We start from the raw sequence: 19,122 nt of genomic DNA, 5'->3' as shown, positions 1-19,122 counted from the left end.
ATTCCTTCAGACTTCTCGATGAAGACCGAAACAAAGAAGCCATTAAGCATCTCTGCCATTTCCAAGTTTCCTGTTACTTTTTCTCCCTCCTCACTGAGCAGTGGGCCTACCGTGTCTTTGGTCTTCCTCTAGCTTCTAATGTATTGATAAAAAGACATCTCGTGTGATATTCTCATGAAGTTGAGGGCATTCACTTTCCTGTGTACACACCAACCTGACATTGCGAGTCGCATGTCCTGTAGCAAAGTAAGAGTCTCTTGGAAACTCACTGTATGCTACTAATGTGTGTGACAGATGTTAGGGGAGCAGTGCTGCACCCTCATGTGTCCCAGCCCAGTAAAATTTCTGGAACTGAAGACTCTATAGAAAAGGTGAGCGTTAAAGAGTCTGGGGAAATAGTGAACAATTTACTGGAGTCTGGTGTCTGGAAGGGTGGAGTTGCTTTTTGGAGTTCTTTAGACCAGCGTTTCTCAAATGTGGCCACCGGGGCTTTTCTTGTGGCTACAGCAGGGGTGGGCAAACTTTTTGGCTGGAGGGTGACATCGGGGTGGGGAGATTGCTTGCAGGGCCATGAATGTTGGGGTGAGGGAGGAGTGTAGTGTGCAGGAAGGGGCTCAGGGCAAGGGGTTGGGACAGAGGAGGGGTGCAGGACACAGGAGGGGGTTCACAGTGCGGGAGGGGGCTCAGGGCTGGGGGTTAGGGTGCAGGAGGGGTGCAAGGTGCCGAAGAGGGCTCAGAGCAGGGGGTTGAGGTGCAGGAAGGAGTGCAGAGTGTGGTGGGGGCTCAGGGCAGGGGTTTTGGGGTGCAGTGGGGGCTTGGGATAGGGGGTTCGGATGTGGGGTGCAGGAGGAATTCGGGGTGAGGCCTCTGGCCTGGCACCGCTTACCTGGAGTGGCTCCAGGGTGGCAGCAGTGTACAGTGGGGCCAGGGCAGGCTCCCACTGGGCCCGGCCCCAGCCCCATGCCGCTCATGGAAGTGGCTGGCACCACGTCCCTGCGGATCTGGCCTGCAGGCTGTACTTTGCCCACCCCTGGGCTACAGCCTCCTGGGCTGCGATGGGGAAGGGAGGGAGCAGCGGCTCCTCCTCCTCCCTGGTGCTCCTGGATGCTTTGGTGTTGGTTGCTGGGGCTTCCAGCAAGTGTTGGGCACTGCCTCCCTCTAGAGACACTTGGGGCACAATGCTAGAGGAGCAGGCAGCTGGTGAGTTCCCCACCTTCCCCGGGGAGGTAGGACTCAGGATCTGGGCTTAAGCCCGGAGATGGCAGCGAGGTATGTTCTGGCTGCGAGGCTTTGGGTTCCAGCCCCAGGCTCTGGCTGTACGGCTTTGGGTTCCGTCCCCTAGCTGAGGGGCTTCAGGCCCCACTGCTGCCCCCAGCCAAGCCCCCACCCCCATTGCCCTGACCCCTGCTGCCTTCCCCGATCCCCCATCCAGGGGTTAATTTGTGCTCAGACTTGCCGGGGCTGAATAAGTCTGCTGTGAAAAGTGATACTTGCATGTTTGTTAATATCACTTTTCACAGCAGACTTACTAGCTAGCAATAAATAAATTACCATGATTTGGGTGTGTATATGTGCATATTTATTATTTGTTTTTTCCAAAAGCTAATTAAGTATTTTAGGAAAAAGTGTGAGAGTGGCCACTGGCAAGAGTTGGTGGCAGCACTCTGAGGCCACCAAATAATTAGTCCTGAGAATCCCTGCTGTAGACACCATGCTAATAAGCACCATATTAGACCTGGTGCATAGTTGCAGCTATTGTTAAAAAATGCCCAGATGTTTACATTCTAACTCTCTGTTTTGAGTTCCTCATAACTTTTAAAAACTTTAATCTTTTGGGCTGAAGTTTTCCAGATCTGGTACCTGCCTGAAGGTGAAACTTGGAGTAAAAAACATTCAACTATTTGTGAGTAGAAAGAGAGAGAAAAAATATTTTTCCCCATTAGAAAGAAATTCTTTCAATTTATTTTAGAGCTTTACAAGCAAAATGGCTGAGGGTATAATGTTTAAATTTAACAGAAACAGCCCTCACTGTGGAGAAGTGCCTTTACATATTCTTGGGATAGAGGGTTTTGATTTGGCTAAATCAGAAGAATTTGAACATCACACTTTGCACATTTGTAGGACATTTCTAACAGTAGTTCTTTAAAATCATGTTTGAACAGAAACTAGGCTGTAGTAACGTGTGTCTTAAGAGGTCCTTTAATCTAACATGCAAAGACATATAACAAGCTCCAGAGTCTGAAGTTGAAGTTAGAAAAATTCAAATTGGAAATAAGAAATCTTCACAGGCAAAAAGTTGCAATTAAGCATTGAAACAGGTTACTATATGATCATGTAATTAAAGCCTATGATAGTGTGTAAACATGAGGGGACCAACTTAAAGTTGCACAGTGAACATTAATTATGTCATTGCCTAACTTGAGTGCTTGGCTCTGCAAGCTTAATGTTATTTTAATGTTGTTTTGTGATGTAATTTCGTATTTAAAAAAAAAACAAATTAAATAATAATTATATCATTAGGAACTATACTGACCTCCAACTTGTATCATCAGCAGGCTTTGTGACCATTAGATCCCCAGCACTGACCTTTGCCTCTTGAACTAACTGGTAGCAGTAGTAGGCTATTAACATCTCCATGGACCAGTCACTAGAGGGAGATGAAGACACATGTTTTAGCAGTGGGTTTCACAGCTATTTACTGGAAGCAGAGAAATTTAGAAACTCAGGACATCTGGGTTCAATTCCAGGTTCTGAAGGAGAGTTTTCTATAGTAGTTATGGACCTCTCTGCCCCTCTGCTTTCAACTGTCCCAGTCCCTTTCTTCTCAGATATACCTTCTGCTCCTGTCCAACCCTCCACCCTAGCTTTGGCCCCCATCCCCCTCTACTCTTACCCATTCCCCACTCCCACTCCAGCTCTTGCCTCCCTCTGTGCCTGTCCACCCTCCTCCCATCCCAACTTCTACTTCCCTCCTCCTGCATGGTTCCTGCAGTGCCTTCTTGTCCACCATTCTTCATCCCTCTGAATTCAAATCAGGCTCAGCTCCATCCCCTTTCACTGTGCTGACTGCTTGGTAGCATCAGGAGCATTGAGAGCATAGGAGAGACAGTCTCCCTGCTCTCAGTTGCTGTGCTCAGTGCCACGTTGGCCCCTGGCTGATAGAAGGAGCAATTTCAGCAAAAGTCCTCAGCACCTCCAGTCCAGCTGGAGCATGCTTAGTGCAGATGGAATCATCAGAAAATGTAGCTGTCAAACTCTAAGAAGTCTCTACTGAGTATCTATAGATTGAGACTTTTCAAAGGCTCCTAGCTTGGCAAATTTGGGTGAAATTTTCATGGGACAGCAGAAGGCAAATCTCTGATACTAGGAGAACTGCCCTGACAAATTTAAAATTCCTGCTCCAAAGCATGAAAGCTCTAGAACTTCTTAACAAAATGGTTGTAATACTCTTTTAATTTGGGCCAAACAATGTATTTTCCCTAATCTCATTCTCAGAAATGGCTGAGCCATTTGACCTGAAACTTTCCAAAAAAAATTCAGCCAGAGGCAGACACTCGGCATGGAAAATTCTTCTTCGAGTGCTTGCTCATATCCATTCCAGTAGGTGTATGCGCCGCGCGTGCATGTTCGTCGGAGAACTTTTACCCTAGCAACTCCAGCGGGCCGGCAGGTCGCCCCCTAGAGTGGCGCTGCCTTGGCGGGTGATATATACCCCTGCCGGCCCGCCCTCTCCTCAGTTCCTTCTTACCGCCGTGTCGGTCGTTGGAACTGTGGAGCGCGGCATAGCTGACCTCCACGTCCCTAGCTTCTCTTGTTCATCGTTACAGTTCTAGTGTTAGTTAGTTGTAGTTTACTTAGTATAATATAGTTGTAGTTATAGTTATAGTTCTTGTATATATATAGTTAGTTAGTTAGCGGGTTCGGGGCTCTAGCCCTCTCCCGCGCCTGGCGCCGGGCTGATGCCTGGTTCGCCGGGATTCAAAGCGTGCTCGGCTTGTAAAAAGCCGATGCCACCAGTGATCCCCACGACGCCTGCTTAAAGTGCCTGGGGGAATCACACGTCTCGGAGAAGTGCCGCATCTGCAAAGCCTTCCGGCCGCGAACTAAGAAGGAGCGAGACCAGCGCCTCCGGACGCTCCTTATGGAAGCGGCACTTCACCCCGCGCCCTCGGCACCGAGTGCGGCTCCGGCACCGGATCCCTCCGGCACCGCGAAAACGCAGCGGCACCACCCTTCTCCGGCACCGGCTCCTGGGAAGAGGCCCTCGTCATCCTCTACCCCGGCTAAGCAGCCCCGGAAGGAGCACCCGATGCCGACGCCGGCCGCGCTGGCCGTGCCAGGGGCTTCGTTGACTCCGGGCCGGCGGGTCCGTCGAGTCCGATCCCTCTTAGCTCCCCGCCAAGATCTGGGGTAGAGCTCATAGTCCCGTCCACGCCGAGACATTCTCGTCGGCAAGGGACCTTATTGCCTTGACGGAGCCTGGGCTGCCCCAACCCCCGGCACCGCCGCGTGCGGGTTGTACTTTCCAAGGGCAAAAAACCGACCCCGATGCGAGCACCGTCCCGGATTCTCCGGTCCGGCACCGATCACGCTCCCGGCACCGATCCTGGTCACGGCACCGATCCCGATCCGAGGGAGGTCTGGTTCGAGGCGCCGCTCGCAGTCCCGGCACCGCTCTCCCCGGCGGCACGGTCGTACTCGCGGCGCGATCTCTTCACGTCGGTCCCGATACTCCCAGCACCGCTCCGGCTCCAGCCACCGCTACCGGCACCGCGACTCGAGGAGCCAATCACGGCACCGAAGGTCCAGATCCCGGTCGACCTCCCGGCACCGCGCTGGTGGCAGGTCCCGGTCCAGATCCCGGCACCGGTATGCTCACGGCACCGCTCCCCGGCACCGAGGAGGCCGTCGCCATCAAGGGCGCTGGACTCGCACTACTCGCGTTCCCCCCCCGTGGCCCTCTCGACAGGGTTCAGTCTCTTCAGGGCGGACAGTGTCTACCTGGACGTTGACAGGCCCGCCGCCTCTCTTTCCTGAGGGTCACCAGGAACATGGTCCGCAGCAGTGGGGCTTCTGGACACCCTGGGCGTACAGCAAGCCCAGGGGCCTCAGCAATTTCCACCACGTCCGTCTGGCTCAGAGCGTAGGGCTCCAGAGGCTACGTTTTCACGCCCCCCACCATCCCCTGCAGAGAGGAACAGTCGTCCCACCCGCCCGAGACTGAACCCCCGCAGGTGCCAGAGACAGCGTCCATTCTGAGCCGCCACCTGACCCACTTCTGCCAGGTCTCTCCTCGTCATCCTCGCCGGATGAAGCGGTGGCGGGACGACACACCACCGTCCCCCCCCCGCTAGACCTCAGGGCACACCAGGATCTCCTCAGGCGCGTTGCACAAAACATGAGCATCCAAGCTGAGGAGGTCTCCGAGGTTGCAGACCCGGTCGTCACGATACTCTCGGCAGATGCGCCCACTCGTGTCGCCCTACCTTCATAAAGACCATACAAGCCAACGCCACCACCATCTGGCAGTCACCGGCTTCCGTTCCCCCGCTGCTCGGGGTGTGGAGCGCAAATATGGTCCCTCGAAGGGATACGAGTACTGTATACGTTCATCCAGCCCATGTTCCCTCGTCGTTCAATCTGTGTGAACGAGAGGGAACGGCATGGGCAAGAAGCTCCGGCCCCAAAGTCTAGGGAGGCGCGACGTATGGACCTGCTCGGCCGTAAGGTCTACTCCGCAGGAGCGTTACAGCTGCGGGTTTCGAACCAACAAGCCCTGCTCAGCCGCTACTCATATAACACCTGGGAGCGGCTGATAAATTTAGGGAGCTTCTCCCACAAGATGCTCGACAAGAGTTCAGTGCCCTACTGGACGAAGGCAGAAGGGTCGCGCGCACTTCGCTGCAGGCGTCTTTGGACGCAGCAGACTCAGCGCCAGGACTCTCGCTCCGGAGTCACTATGCGCCGCATCTCCTGGCTACAGGTCTCTGGTCTTCCTCCGGAACTCCAGACACAATACAGGACCTTCCGTTTGAGGGCCAGGGCCTGTTTTCTGACAAGACAGACCCTCGCCTGCAAAGTCTCAAGGACAATAGGGTCATTATGCGTGCCCTAGGGATGCACACGCCAGTAACACAGCGTCGACCGTTCAGGCCGCAACAACAGCGCAGGCCTTCCCGCAACCCAGGCAAAGGCAAGACTTTGCCAGGAGACGCAACAGAAGTGGCAGGCGCAGACACTCTGGCAACCAAGGGGCCAAAATCAAGGTCCCCTCCAAGCCGTCCTCCGGTCCGAAGCCGTCCTTTTGAAGGTGCGCCCGGGGGCGCTGTACCAGTTCTTTCCGTGGATCCATCTCCTCCTTTTCCAACCGTCTCTCGTTCTTCCTCCCGCGTGGTGCCAGCTTACTACAGATCGTTGGGTCCTCCGCACGCTGCGGCTTGGGTACCACCTGCAGTTTGCTTCGTTCCCGCCCTCCTGCCCCCCTTCCTCGTCCTCTCTTCAGGGACCCCTCTCACGAGCAAATCCTCCTCCAAGAGGTTGCAACGCTCCTCGACAAGGGGGCCGTAGAGGAGGTGCCGGAGGACGAGACGGCAGGGGTTCTACTTCCCGTTCTTTTCTGATCCCCAAACCAAGGGAGTCTCCGACCATCTCCGATTCTCCGTGAACTCAACAGATTACTACTGAAGTTGAGTTCCGCCTGGTTTCCTTGGGGACCATTATTTCCTTCCCTGGATCCTGGAACTGGTACCGCCCCTCGACATGCAGGACGCCTGTTATTTCTATATCCATCTTTCCGGCCCCATCGAAGGTTCCTTCGTTCACATTGTCGCGGCCGGCACTATCAATCACGGTCCTTCTGTTCGGATCTTCACCGGCCCGAGAGTGTTTCACCAAATGCATGGCCGTCAGTCGTCGACTTTCTTCGTCGCAGCGGGTAAACGTGTTCCCCTACTCGACGACTGGCGTATCGGGGACCAGTCACAGACTCCAGATCACGAGGAGTGCGCCGGGAGCAATCGTTCTCCAAGTGTCAGCCGCCTTTTTCTCCAGTCTCGGGCTGTTGCTCAATGTGGAAGTCCGTGTATCCCCTCTCAGAGGACAGAGTGTTTGGAGCCGTTCTAGACTCTGCTATAGCCGCGGTGTCCCTTCCTTCGGCACGGTTCATACGCTGTCAGCCCATCATCTGAGCCTACAGTCAGCACCTCTGGACCTTCCTTGCGCACTTACTGACGCTTTGGGGCTCATGGCAGTCCTGCACTTTCGTCACAGCGCACGCCGCGACGCGCCTCCGGCCCCTGCAATCCTGGCTTCCCTCAGCTCCGTCCGGCCAGCGTCGCCCGTTGGACACAGTAGTCCCGATTCCCCAAGTCGTCCTCCCTGTCTCAATGGTGGCTAGACAGTGTCCGTCGTATAGTGCGGCGGCTTCCATTTCATCAGCCCCAGCCCTGCTGCCCTTGATGCGAGCATCAGACTTGGGATGGGGGGCTCAACCTACGGGACCCTCAGGACCCTAGGGTCGTGTTTCTCCCGAGGCTCGCCTCCATATCGAACATTCCCGGGAGTGAGGAGCGGTTCCGCCTGGCTTTGTCTCGCGTTCATCTAAGATCCACGGCGGCTGTGTTTCATTCTTTTATCGACAACACAACGGCCGGTATACTACCTGAACAAGCAAGCGGAACGAATCTCCTTCTTCTTTGTCCAGGAAGCACATGATACTGTGGGACTTTTGACCTAGCCCACTTCGGTTCACCTTGATCGCTTCCTACTTGCCCCGAGCTCGAATACCTGCGACCGTCTCAGCCGGTCCTTCAGCTCCCACGAATGGTCCCTTGCGCCAGACGTCGCCCTTGCCTCTCTTCCGACGGTGGGGGCATCCCCACATGGACTTCTTTGCACATGCAGGAACAGGAAGTGCCGATGTTTCTGCTCTTTCCATGGCCGCAGCCGGCGCTCAATAGCAGACGACCTTTCTAATTCCTGGGCAACGGCATCTTTCTATGCGTCCCCCGTTCCGTTAGTCCACAGGTCCTCTGAAGCCGCGCAGGGGCGGCCCGCTTGATCTGATCGCATCCCGGCATGGGGCCCATCAGCATTGGTACTCTTCTATTGCTGGACCCTCGGTTAGTCGGACCCGGTTCCCTGCCTTTTCACCTGGACTTATCATTGCAGACCACCGGCCGCCTCTGTCACCGCGACCTCAGTCGCTTACCTCTCAGCGTGGCTCCTGAGTGGCTAACCGGTCCAAGTTACATTGCTCTTCCCAGTGAGCTCAGTACTTTTGGGAAGTAGAAAATCATAACACGGGCGGACATACGGCCAATGGAACGTTTTACGTCTGTGTGGGGAAGCGCTTCCCTCCCACCGATGTTTCATCCCAGTGGTTTAGATTACCCTGTGGTCGCTCAAGGAACAAGCTGGCACTGTCCTCTCTCCTGATCACTTAGCGGCCATCTCCACCTCCACCAGGGGATGTGGCGCTCCGGTTTCTCGCACCCCAATGGTGTCTGGATTCCTCAAGGGCTGAGAGCCGCCTTACCCCGGTCTGCCACCCAGCCCCCTCCGGACAGATTCCAACCTTGCTGTTCCATCTCATGTCTCCCCCATTTGAGCTGCTGCTACGTGTTCCCTCCTACTACTTGTCCTGGAAGACGGCATTCCTGGGTGGCAATTCACTCTCGCTCGGCGCGTCATCAGAGTACTGCGCGCCCTCGTCGTAGATCCCCCGTATACGGTTGTTCCATCGGACAAGGTGCAATGCAGAGCCGCACCCCGGGATTTCTTCCCGAGGTCGCTCGGGCCTTTTGTCACCAGGACATATTCCTACCTGTTTCTTATTCCCCGAAACCGCACTTGTCTCGCAAGGAGCAACAGTTACACTCCTTAGACATGCGCAGAGCGCTCGCCTTTTATTATAGAGTGAACCAAACCTTCCGTAAGTCCACCCAGCCTTTGTCGCCGTCGTGAGCGGTTAGGGTTACCAGTCTCCTCTCAGAGGATTTTCCTCATGGGTGACTTCCTGTATACACGACCTGTACGACCTGGCCCATCTCCCTCCGGGCAAGAGTAACGGCGCACTCTACCACAGAGCCCAGGATCATCGACGGCATCCTCGCACGGTCCTCAGGGATCTGCAGGGCAGCGACCTGGTCCTCCGTGCACACCTTTGCTACCCATTATGCCCTGGCGTCCAGCAGTCCAGGGATGATGCGGCCTTCGCTCTGCTGTGTTACGCACTGTGACCTCTCACTCCGACCCCACCGCCTAGAAGGCTTGGGATCACCTACTGGAATGGATATGAGCAACACTCGAAGAAGAAAACATGGTTACTCACCTTTGTAACTGTTGTTCTCGAGATGTGTTGCTCATATCCATTCCACACCCGCCCTCCTTCCCCACTGTCGGAGTAGCCGGCAAGAAGGAACTGAGGAGCGGACGGGCCGGCAGGGGTAAATCACCCGCCATGGCGGCGCCACTCTAGGGGCGACTTGCTGGCCCGCTGGAGTTGCTAGGGTAAAAGTTCTCCGACGAACGTGCACGCGCGGCGCGACATTCTACTGCTGGAATGGATATGAGCAACACATCTCGAAGAACAACAGTTACAAGGGTGAGTAACCGTGTTTTCTAGCTTGAAGGGACAAAGTTTGGCAACGTTGTAAGCAACTGGAAATTGTATTTTGAAGTGTCAGACAGTGTTAACTATTGATGGCACTACTAGCCTTCTTCACTTGTTATGCTGTACCCCGAGGTGGGTCCTTGGCAGCAGCAGAGAACCCTGGCTCTCTGGATCTTAAAGCAGAAGCCTTCACTGCCTGAATTAAACGGGCCCACTCTGTTAGCCAGCTCATCAATCTCTATATGTTTCCCAGCTACCACTAGAGAGGGACAGAGCATCTCACTAAGCGGGTATGGATTACATGTTCCACCTAAAAAGAACAGGAATACTTGTGGCACCTGTTCTTTTTGTGGATACAGACTGACATGGCTGCTACTCTGAAACATGTTCCACCTAGATGAGGAAGCTTGCCTGAGTTTTAGAAGTCCATCCAGCTCTAATCCCCATGCATGCCCTGGCAGCAGAGGTTGAACCTGGGACTTTATATCTAAATGCAAGTGCCTGAACTGCAAGAGCTGAATGACCCGCATCTGAGAATCAGGGATGCAGCAAGTTAATCAACCTTTTTGTCCCAGCCACCACTAGACAGGGACAAAGCAAAACACTATTATTTAACCTTGGATATATGTGGCAACTTCTGTTTCCGTGTACTGCTGCGTATGCCAAGTAGAGTCCAGGAGAGTCATTTATAAACAAGATGCTCTGCAGACCCCTACCTCCATTCAAGATGAATTTCACCCCGTCCAGTGGGTCAGCACAGTGAGACTGTAATAGAGCCTATGCCTTGTGCTGGCCTTCTGCATTTGGTTGAATTTCACTCTTACTTCTTAGCTCACAAGGTGAAACTTCCAAGGTTGTGGAAGAAATGGTCTGATGTTATACTGTATCTGTTGAGAAACAGTGTGTGACCCTGAAATTAACTACTCTATTGTTAAGGGGTCAGAATTAAGGGTTTGTTTGCAACTGTAATTTTAGCATTTCTTGAGTTTTAAATGTTTAACTGCAACATTAACATTTATTGTCCCTCTATATGTGCTCAAAAGCTTATTTTTGTGACTTTTATTTTGTTTTTCAGCTCTGGATAACTTAAGACTTTTAAGATCCTCAGGGCATGGACTTTTCTTTGTCTGTAAAACACCAAGCTTTATACAGCTGTGGAGCTGTTTAAATAACACATATATAATCATTAATATCTTCTCTCTCAGTTTAGCTCACCCCTGCTACAATGTGTGTTATTGACTGCTTGTCATGACTGTGATAAAATCCTGTTAATCTTTTCTGTCAACAGGCAAAAGAGGCAGTGAAGGAGGCAGAGAGGTGTGATCCCAGCAGCATCTTCACTCAATTCAGTGTGTATAAGATTGCGGTCTTGGAGGGTAACACTGAAAAAGGTAGAAACAATTAGAAGGGTAATATGTTGCTGTGTACATATGAACACATGATTATTTTGCTGTTTTATTGAGTTGGTCTTTTCCCAACAAAAAAACTGCCTTTGACTTAGCCTGTTTCTCCACCTATGCCCTAAATTCCTTTCTCTCCTTCACCTCGAAACTAATTGGAAATGTTGTCTGTGTCACTGCTTCAGGTTACATCCTAGACCTCTCTGATCTAGCTTCTGCCCTTTCCACTGAAACTACTCTCACCAAAGTCTCTAATCGCCTCCTTTTGGCCAAATGTCGGTGCCTCAGTTGCATCCTTGATTTCCTGGGTCTCTGTTGCTTTTGACATTGTTGATCATCCTCTTCTTGACTTCTTATCTACCCTGGTCTTTTGTGATACTGGACTTGCCTAAGTCTCCTCTTATCTCTCTTACCAGTCCGTCAGGTTTTTTGATGGGTGGTCCTCCTCTCTTCCACTTTCTGAGGGGATCTCATAGGTCTCCATCTTCAACCCCCTCCTTTTCTTCCATATATTGTATTCTAGGTCAGTGGTTCTCAACTGGTGGTCCACGGACTCTTGGGGATTCACAGACTATGTCTACTCTTATTCTCAGGCTTGACCCCCTTTTTCTACCTTCCTTTCTGGAGGGTCATAATCTGAGTCTTCTTGATTACAAGTTGCTTGTTTGGTGACCATTTATGTCCATTATCTGCAGCTCCTTTGTGCTGTCATTTATGGGCAGTTCTCTCTTTCCCCTATCAGCTCGTAATTTGCATCAACACAGATGCTTTTTAGCTTGCTTTTGGACCCAAAGCCATCAGCAGAGCTGAGAGACTCTTTCTTAAAATGAACAGGAGTACTTGTGGCACCTTAGAGAGTAACACATTTATTTCAGCATAAGCTTTCGTGGGTTACAGCTCACTTCTTCGGATGCATAGAATGAAACACACAGACAGGAGATATTTATACATACAGAGAACGTGAAAAGGTGGAAGTATGCATACCAACTGGAAGATATTCTCTGTATGTATGAATATCTCCTGTCTGTGTGCTCCATTCTATGCATCTGAAGAAGTGAGCTGTAGCCCACGAAAGCTTATGCTGAAATAAATTTGTTAGTCTCTAAGGTGCCACAAGTATGCCTGTTCTTTTTGTGACTAACACTGCTGCTACTCTGAAACCTGTCTTAAAATGAACTTCCACCTGAGTTTTGATTACTTTCCACTTTTAGCTCCTGCTTCCAAAACGCACAGTGATCTGAAAAAGAAAACATAACCTATTGTGGCGCTTTTTTGGAGCCCTAATAGGATTTAATTAAGTAGCATGTTTTGCTTACATTTTTTTTCTTTTCACCCCTTCTGTAGTGTACAGTGCATATGTCATAGGAAAATGCACATTTTTCATATTAACTTCTATAACATTATATTAACCATATCAATTTTACATAAGGTGTAACTGTTTCTTTTGTGCTCACAGTTTTCATATACCCTTATCAAAGTGACAGTCTGAACTCAGAGCCAACTTCCTTGTTCCTAACATTCCTACTTTGTGCATCTCATCCCTGCTATTGTTCCAGAGGATACTGTCTTTTTCATTGCTTACTCTTTTACTGCAGCTCTTATCTGCTACTTAGTTAACAAAAAAACAAAAAAACAAAAATACAGACTCTCTCCCCATTCTCCTAGTTGTCTTTAAAAAGATACTGAACTTTATAAAGCATTGAGGTACCTTAAGGGTAAATGCTAAATATCAGAGCCAAACAACACTAATTACCTGTGTCTGGCAAAAAGTGTCTGTCTGTTTTGCGTCTTTGAATAAAAGATTCAATTGGATTTTTAGTGGTATTATTTAAACCAAACCAAACCAATTCATCTTCAACCAAAAAAACCAAGTTTTTTGCAAACCAGGAGTGTTGATTTAGGTCCTTAAAACATCACATATTTACACAATATATTTGCACACACACACACAGATACATACATACATTCCCTTTTTCTTAACATCCTTTGCACTGCTCTAATAATTTTTACACAGCTGTACATAGATTAGATTCCCTTTTATACATTTGGGGGCAGTTAAGTTCTAGTGGAAACCCCTTGTGTTCTTTTAGCGAATTTGACTAATTTGTCCATAGTCAAATGATTTCAATCAGATTGTCTCTTTGCCTGGATTATTTACAGACATTCCTTTGGAAAAGGGCCAATTTTTCCTTCAAATGGCTGCAAAGAAACCAAGAATTCTCTTCCTATAATGCCTTTTCCTTTTTAACATTTTCACAACTTTCAACTGTTTTAATTTCCTCCAGCCTCTGCAGAGTTAACTTCTCACTCTTTTTCCTTAAATCACTTATCTCCCAGAATGACACTTTCATCAACTCAGATTTCACCATTTCAAGTAATTGTCTGAGGGATCTGAATTCCCCGTGCCTGTAGTTACTCCTTCCCTTACTCTTGCCACTAAGTCCCTCAGGGCTCCCAACCTGTTTTCCAGTCTCTTTATCTGTTGCCTGCTTGCTTGTCTGGGCCCGATCTTGATTTCCTCACTGGAGCCTCTGGAATTTTGTAGAATTTTAAAATATGGTGCACATAATATTTTGGTGCATAATTTTTAATGTTTTGGTGCAGAATGCCCCCAGGAGTAACTCTTGTTGATTTGAGCCAAGACATGGGAGAGTGGAGCCTCACCCGGCATATGGGTTATATGTTAGAGGGAGAGTTCTGCTTTCTGCGACAAAATCGGGGTGCTAGACAAGGCTTCCATTGTTTGGCAATACTGTCTGCAGTAGCCAGAAAAACCACGTTAGCATTTCTCCACAGTTAAGCACTGGGCTTTCTAGAAAGGTGTTAACATATTTACCTAGTCAGAACAGGTTTTCCAGGGGGAACTTGTGAAAATTAGTTGAAAGTGTCAGCCTTTCCACAAACCAGTATGATATTTATGTTAAAATATCAGAGTACAGCTACTTTTGTGTGTTTCTGTGACGAACTGGGACTGTTCTTAATGTTTGCTCTGAACACTGTGTCGGTGCCTCAGTGTCCCCTATGCAGTTCTTAAGTATCTAGGTGGTAGGATAAGGGTGTGTGATTGCTACAGAGGAAGGGGCCAGTGTCCCTAAATGCCTGGCACTCTGTCTCCTAGCAGCTGATGGCCTGGGCCCCTCCTCTGCAAAGGTGCCAACTGAAAGTGTTGGAGACAAAGGGATCAGGTGACCTCCTGGGCCTGGAAAGGAGCTGAGCAGAGAGGAGGGGCTGGAGGGGGTGGTTAGTCTGGAGCTTGCTGGGGACGAGGAGTGAAGTGCAGACCTAGGGGTCTGGCTCACTGCCCCCCAGAATGGACCCGGCCGAGGGGTCTGGTTCGCTGTATCTACAAGCTCTGTTTTAGACCCTGTTCCTGTCATCGAATAAACCTCTGTTTTGCTGGCTGAGAGTCACGTCTGACTGCAAAGTGGGGGTGCAGAACCCTGTGGCTTCCCCAGGACCCCGCCTGGGTGGGCTCGCTGTGGGAAGCCCACGGAGGGGCAGAGGATGCTGAATGCTCCAAGGAGAGACCCAGGAGGTGAAGACGTGTGAGCTTCTTGCCCTGAACAAGTCTGCTCCGAGGGAGAGGAGGCTCCCCAAAGTCCTGCCTGGCTTTGTGGGGAGCTGTTCCAGAGCATCGCCCAGGGACTCCGTGACAGTTTCTATGAAAAATTTTGTTAACAGCTGGTTCCTCATGTATTTCAGCTGTGGAAGCAATTGTTGCAATGGGGAAGTTAGCAGCAAAGCCAGCTCAGCATGAAGATAAGCTACTAGCAGATGGAAGTGCAGCCACCAGCCTTTTGAGTTTAGCTGCCCAGATTGCTTTAGAGGTAGGTAGAGCTGATAATGTTTTTTTGGACTTCTGCTTCACTTTCAAATAGATGTAGCAGCTGTAGCCTGTCCTACTTGTAGTTTTTCTTGCTATGTGCTACACTAGAGAAGACCTTGCTATGTAAACTCAAGTGTGTTGAATAAAGTGAAGCAGAGGTTTATTCCAAACCAAAGAAATAAAGTTTTAAAAGAATTCTTAAGGAAAATTCCTGAGCTATAGATGTTAGTGGATGGACATTGCACCAGATGCTTCCTGAGGTCTCCCTCCTGTCACAAGCTACTGAATTTCTGTTGTCTTCTATGGCTTGATTGCTGAAGATGCTCAATTCAGAAGGAGAAGCTGCTTATATGTTCTTAAGGAGCTCAGATTCTGGGGTTGGGAAATCCTGAAGGACTATGAAAATTTACTTGTCCCTCTTGCTTGTCTGTGAGCAGTGATTGAATGGTGTGTGCACTGAATGAATGAATATGGGCCTATATAGAGCAGCCCTTTCAGCTATTTCTTGGGGTTTGCTAATCATATCCCAGGTTCTAATGGCTTCCCCAAGCTGTATTGATCCTGTTCTGTCTATGGACTGATTGCGCAAGGAATCACAGGATATGTCGTTAAGATTTTTTTCCTTGCATCTGGGGATGTTTCTTATGCAGAATCCTCTTGCCTTTCCCCCACGAGAAGGCCATATAAACGCAGCAAACATTTTCCAGTTGGGTAGGATGGCGTTGCTTGACGATTGGCACAGCTTTTAGAAAATGTGTTTGTTACTTGTTTTCAGAATGAACAACAGGCTGTGGCTATCAAAGCTTTGGAGTATTTATCTCAGCACTCACAAGATTGTCAACAAGTATTTACAGCTTTAAAGTGAGTATTTGAGATACCGATAAAGGAAGGGAATTTGTGCTGCTTTTCTTTCTTTTAATTTATTACATCTGAAAATTTTTTAGTTTTCATGAAGGTGAAGAACTGAGCAGGTAATGTGTATTATGCTAACCTGCAGCTCCTATGCTGTTGAAATCCAGAGGATCTGATGATGCTGCAAAGCATACCTCAATCTTGAACTGCCACACCTTTAACCAGGCCTTTCATAGGCCTCTTCAGAGCAGTGGATGCCAGTTGCTCTGAGTTTAATGTTGTTTTTGTGATGTGGACAAATGACCAGTAGTGACTAGAATGAAATTACAATCAATGCATTTGACTTGCTATCGATCATCCCCAGAGGTGAAAAGACTGGTTTGGTATTTAGCCCTAAAACTTGGGTTTGTTGATAACTTAAGTAATTTTTTAAAATAGCATGTTAAAATGTTCTACCCTATTTTAAGAATAATAATAATAATAAGACAAACATATTTCTTCTGTTGTTTACTCCAAGCCAGTCAGGCATTGATTTAGCAAAGTAGAGGACAAAATAAAGGATGAGAATGGGGAAAATCTTATAAAGTTCTTAATCCCAATCTGATACCTTGTATCTTTCAGTAGGTATATTTAATTAATGGCATGGAGAAGAGCTGGGAAAAGGTTGTCTCTTGTTGGGGCTGAAAAGGCACAAAATATTGATGGAGATGTAATTTCTGAGTCTCATTTTCTGTGTTTCTCTTACATGTAGGTGTTTGGTTCGCCTTGTGTTATCAAAAGTCACGGCAGAACCCAAAGAGAACAGGTGAGGCCATCTGCTAAATACATTTCTGTACAATGATTGTCCACCTAAAAAGATATATATGGTTTTTATTTTCTTATCATGTGATTATGGAACTGGTCCCTGTTCAAGCTAAACACCAGTTGACATAACTGAACAAGAACTTCAAGGACTGGGCCCAGTGGCTTCAAGTGTGACCAGCTCTTCACCTTGTATAACTTTCCTCCAAGTACCTGCATTCCATCCCCTTTCCTGTTAGCTGGATGCCAGCATGATATACTAAATCAGTCCTCAGTGGGGAATGTGGATCAGGCGGCCTCTCTGAGGTTGACATCTCCAGTTGACATTTGGAGGATGTACCTGTCAAGAGCTCTGAGAACAGTGTGGTCTTCCCTGCCAGAGACCAAGCATTTTTCAACTCTGTGTTGAGTGCCCAAAAGCTCAGGAAAGGAATATTGTTGATAGTAGACAATGGGTCTCCTTGGAGTGGGCTATATCACTTTGCTATGCACCCAAGTTGGAGTTAGTACCATACAGCTTACTTCTGATATTGCAAGGAAACAAGGCTATGTAAATGAAACTTGGAAGCTGAGTCTGTGGCTTCCTTTCTGAAAATCTCCTACAACATTCCTCCTTTGGCCTACAAATCTACAGGCCTATAACACTCTTACTACGGGCCTGCTACGCTGCTACTCCAGGTCTTACAACACTATGGATTTTGAGTCTATATGCTTTCGACAAAAGCAGGAGTACTGTATCTGTAATTAGTTATCGTATTCTGTCATACCATATAAAATAATAAAGTGTTCTGTAAAACTGGATTTTTCTTCTCTCTAGGACTAAAGATATGGACACACTTCTGACTTACTTGACCTCAGGTACGTAGTTTACATAAGACCATAAGAACGGCCATACTGGGTCAAACCAAAGATCCATTTAGCCCAGTCTCCTGTCTACCGACAGTGGCCAATGCCAGGTGCCCCAGAGGGAATGAACCCAACAGGCAATGATCAAGGGATCTCTCTCCTGCCATCCAACTCTACCTTCTGGCAAACAGAGGCTTGGAACGCCCTTCCTTACTCATCCTAGCTAATATCCATTAACGGACTTAACCTCCATGAATTTATCCACTTCTCTTTTAAACGTTATTATAGTTCTAGCCTTCACAACCTCCTAAGACAAAGAGTTCCACAAGTTGACTGGGTACTGTGTGAAGAACTTCCTTTTATTTGTTTTAAACCTGCTGCCCATTAATTTCATTTGGTGGCCCCTAGTTCTTGTATTATGGAAACAAGTAAATAACTTTTCCTAATTTACTTTCTGTACTTCACTCATGATTTTATATACCTCTGTCGTATCCCGCCATGGTCTCCTCTTTTCCAAGCTGAAAAGTCCTAGCCTCTTTAATCTCTCCTCATATGGGACCCATTCCAAACCCCTAATCATTTTAGTTGTCCTTCTCTGAACCTTTTCTAATGCCAGTATATCTTTTTTGAGATGAGGAGACCACATCTGTATGCAGTATTCAAGATGTGGGCGCACCATGGATTTATACCAGAGCAATAAGATATTCTCCGTCATCTTTTCTATCCCTTTTTTAATAATTCCTAACATCCAGTTTGCTTTTTTCATTGCCGCTGCACACTGCGTGGACGTCTTCAGAGAACTATCCACGATGACTCCAAGATCTCTTTCCTGATTCATTGTAGCTAGATTAGCCCCCATCCATTTTCTGTGGTTGTACACCTATGAACATGTTGATGGTACAGTTAATGCTGTGTGTTTCTGCTCCGAAAAGCCTGCGGACTAGAGCTGGAAGAGCTTCATTCCTAGTAGGCCTGTAACAGTGTTAGCTGCTTCCCTCAGACAAAAGGCTCACTCTTCCTACAGTTTCCCCTTGGGAAGGGGAAACCCTACTTATGATCACAAATGCAGTCAAAACAATCAGGTACCGTCCACACTAGCAGGTGTAGGGGCTTTAGTCTGGGATGGCCCGAAGTGGCAGTTCTCTACTCTGTCTGCATGGATAGGGCTCAGAACAGCATCTTTATTAAGCAGGCAGGAGCTATGACAAAAGAAAAGAGTTGTTTTGTTATTATGAGTTTCCAGTGCGAATTTATAAATGTGGTAGTTGAAGGCCAAGTGCTGGGCTCTTCATTGTCCTAGCTATTTACAAGAGGACTGTTTATATTAAAGTGACTTCTGTTCTTCCTCTGAAACATAGAAACTGCAGAAAATAATATAAATTTGGTAAGAGAAATGGGGGGCTAATTACAATACTGACACTCACTTCAGTTTACGTCTCGCCTCCCTCCCAAAAAATCCCTTTTCTTCTTCTTTGAGCAGTGTCCCTATGGGGTGCTCCACTGTAGTTGTGTCTGCGTCCCTGCGCTGCTGATCAGAGAACTTTGGTAGCAATGTCTGTTGGAGCAGCAAAGAATCCTGTGGCTCCTTATAGACTAACAGATGTTTTGGAACATGAGCTTTCGTGGGTGAATACCCACTTCGTCAGATGCATGTAGTGGAAATTTCCAGGGGCAGGTACATATATGCAAGCAAGCTAGAGATAATGAGGTTAGTTCAATCAGGGAGGATGAGGCCCTGTTCTAGCAGTTGAGGTATGAAAACCAAGGGAGGAGAAACTGGTTTT

General features: G+C 48.5%; 1 protein-coding gene across 1 annotated transcript in view; it reads left to right on the top strand.

The window, feature by feature from the left end:
- Positions 1-19,122, top strand: part of TEX11 (testis expressed 11) — a 147,451-nt gene that overhangs the window by 75,838 nt on the left and 52,491 nt on the right. The window contains exons 17-21 of the mRNA XM_075068428.1: positions 10,902-11,004; positions 14,716-14,840; positions 15,615-15,700; positions 16,443-16,496; positions 17,310-17,350. Coding sequence (XP_074924529.1) covers positions 10,902-11,004; positions 14,716-14,840; positions 15,615-15,700; positions 16,443-16,496; positions 17,310-17,350 — 409 coding nt within the window. The remainder of the gene's footprint in view (positions 1-10,901; positions 11,005-14,715; positions 14,841-15,614; positions 15,701-16,442; positions 16,497-17,309; positions 17,351-19,122) is intronic.

Source organism: Chelonoidis abingdonii, chromosome 8 (assembly GCF_003597395.2).
Source record: "Chelonoidis abingdonii isolate Lonesome George chromosome 8, CheloAbing_2.0, whole genome shotgun sequence".
NCBI classification, from domain to species: Eukaryota; Metazoa; Chordata; order Testudines; family Testudinidae; genus Chelonoidis; species Chelonoidis abingdonii.
The sequence above is the reverse complement of the archived record's forward strand: the minus strand, read 5'-3'. Positions and strand labels throughout refer to the sequence as shown.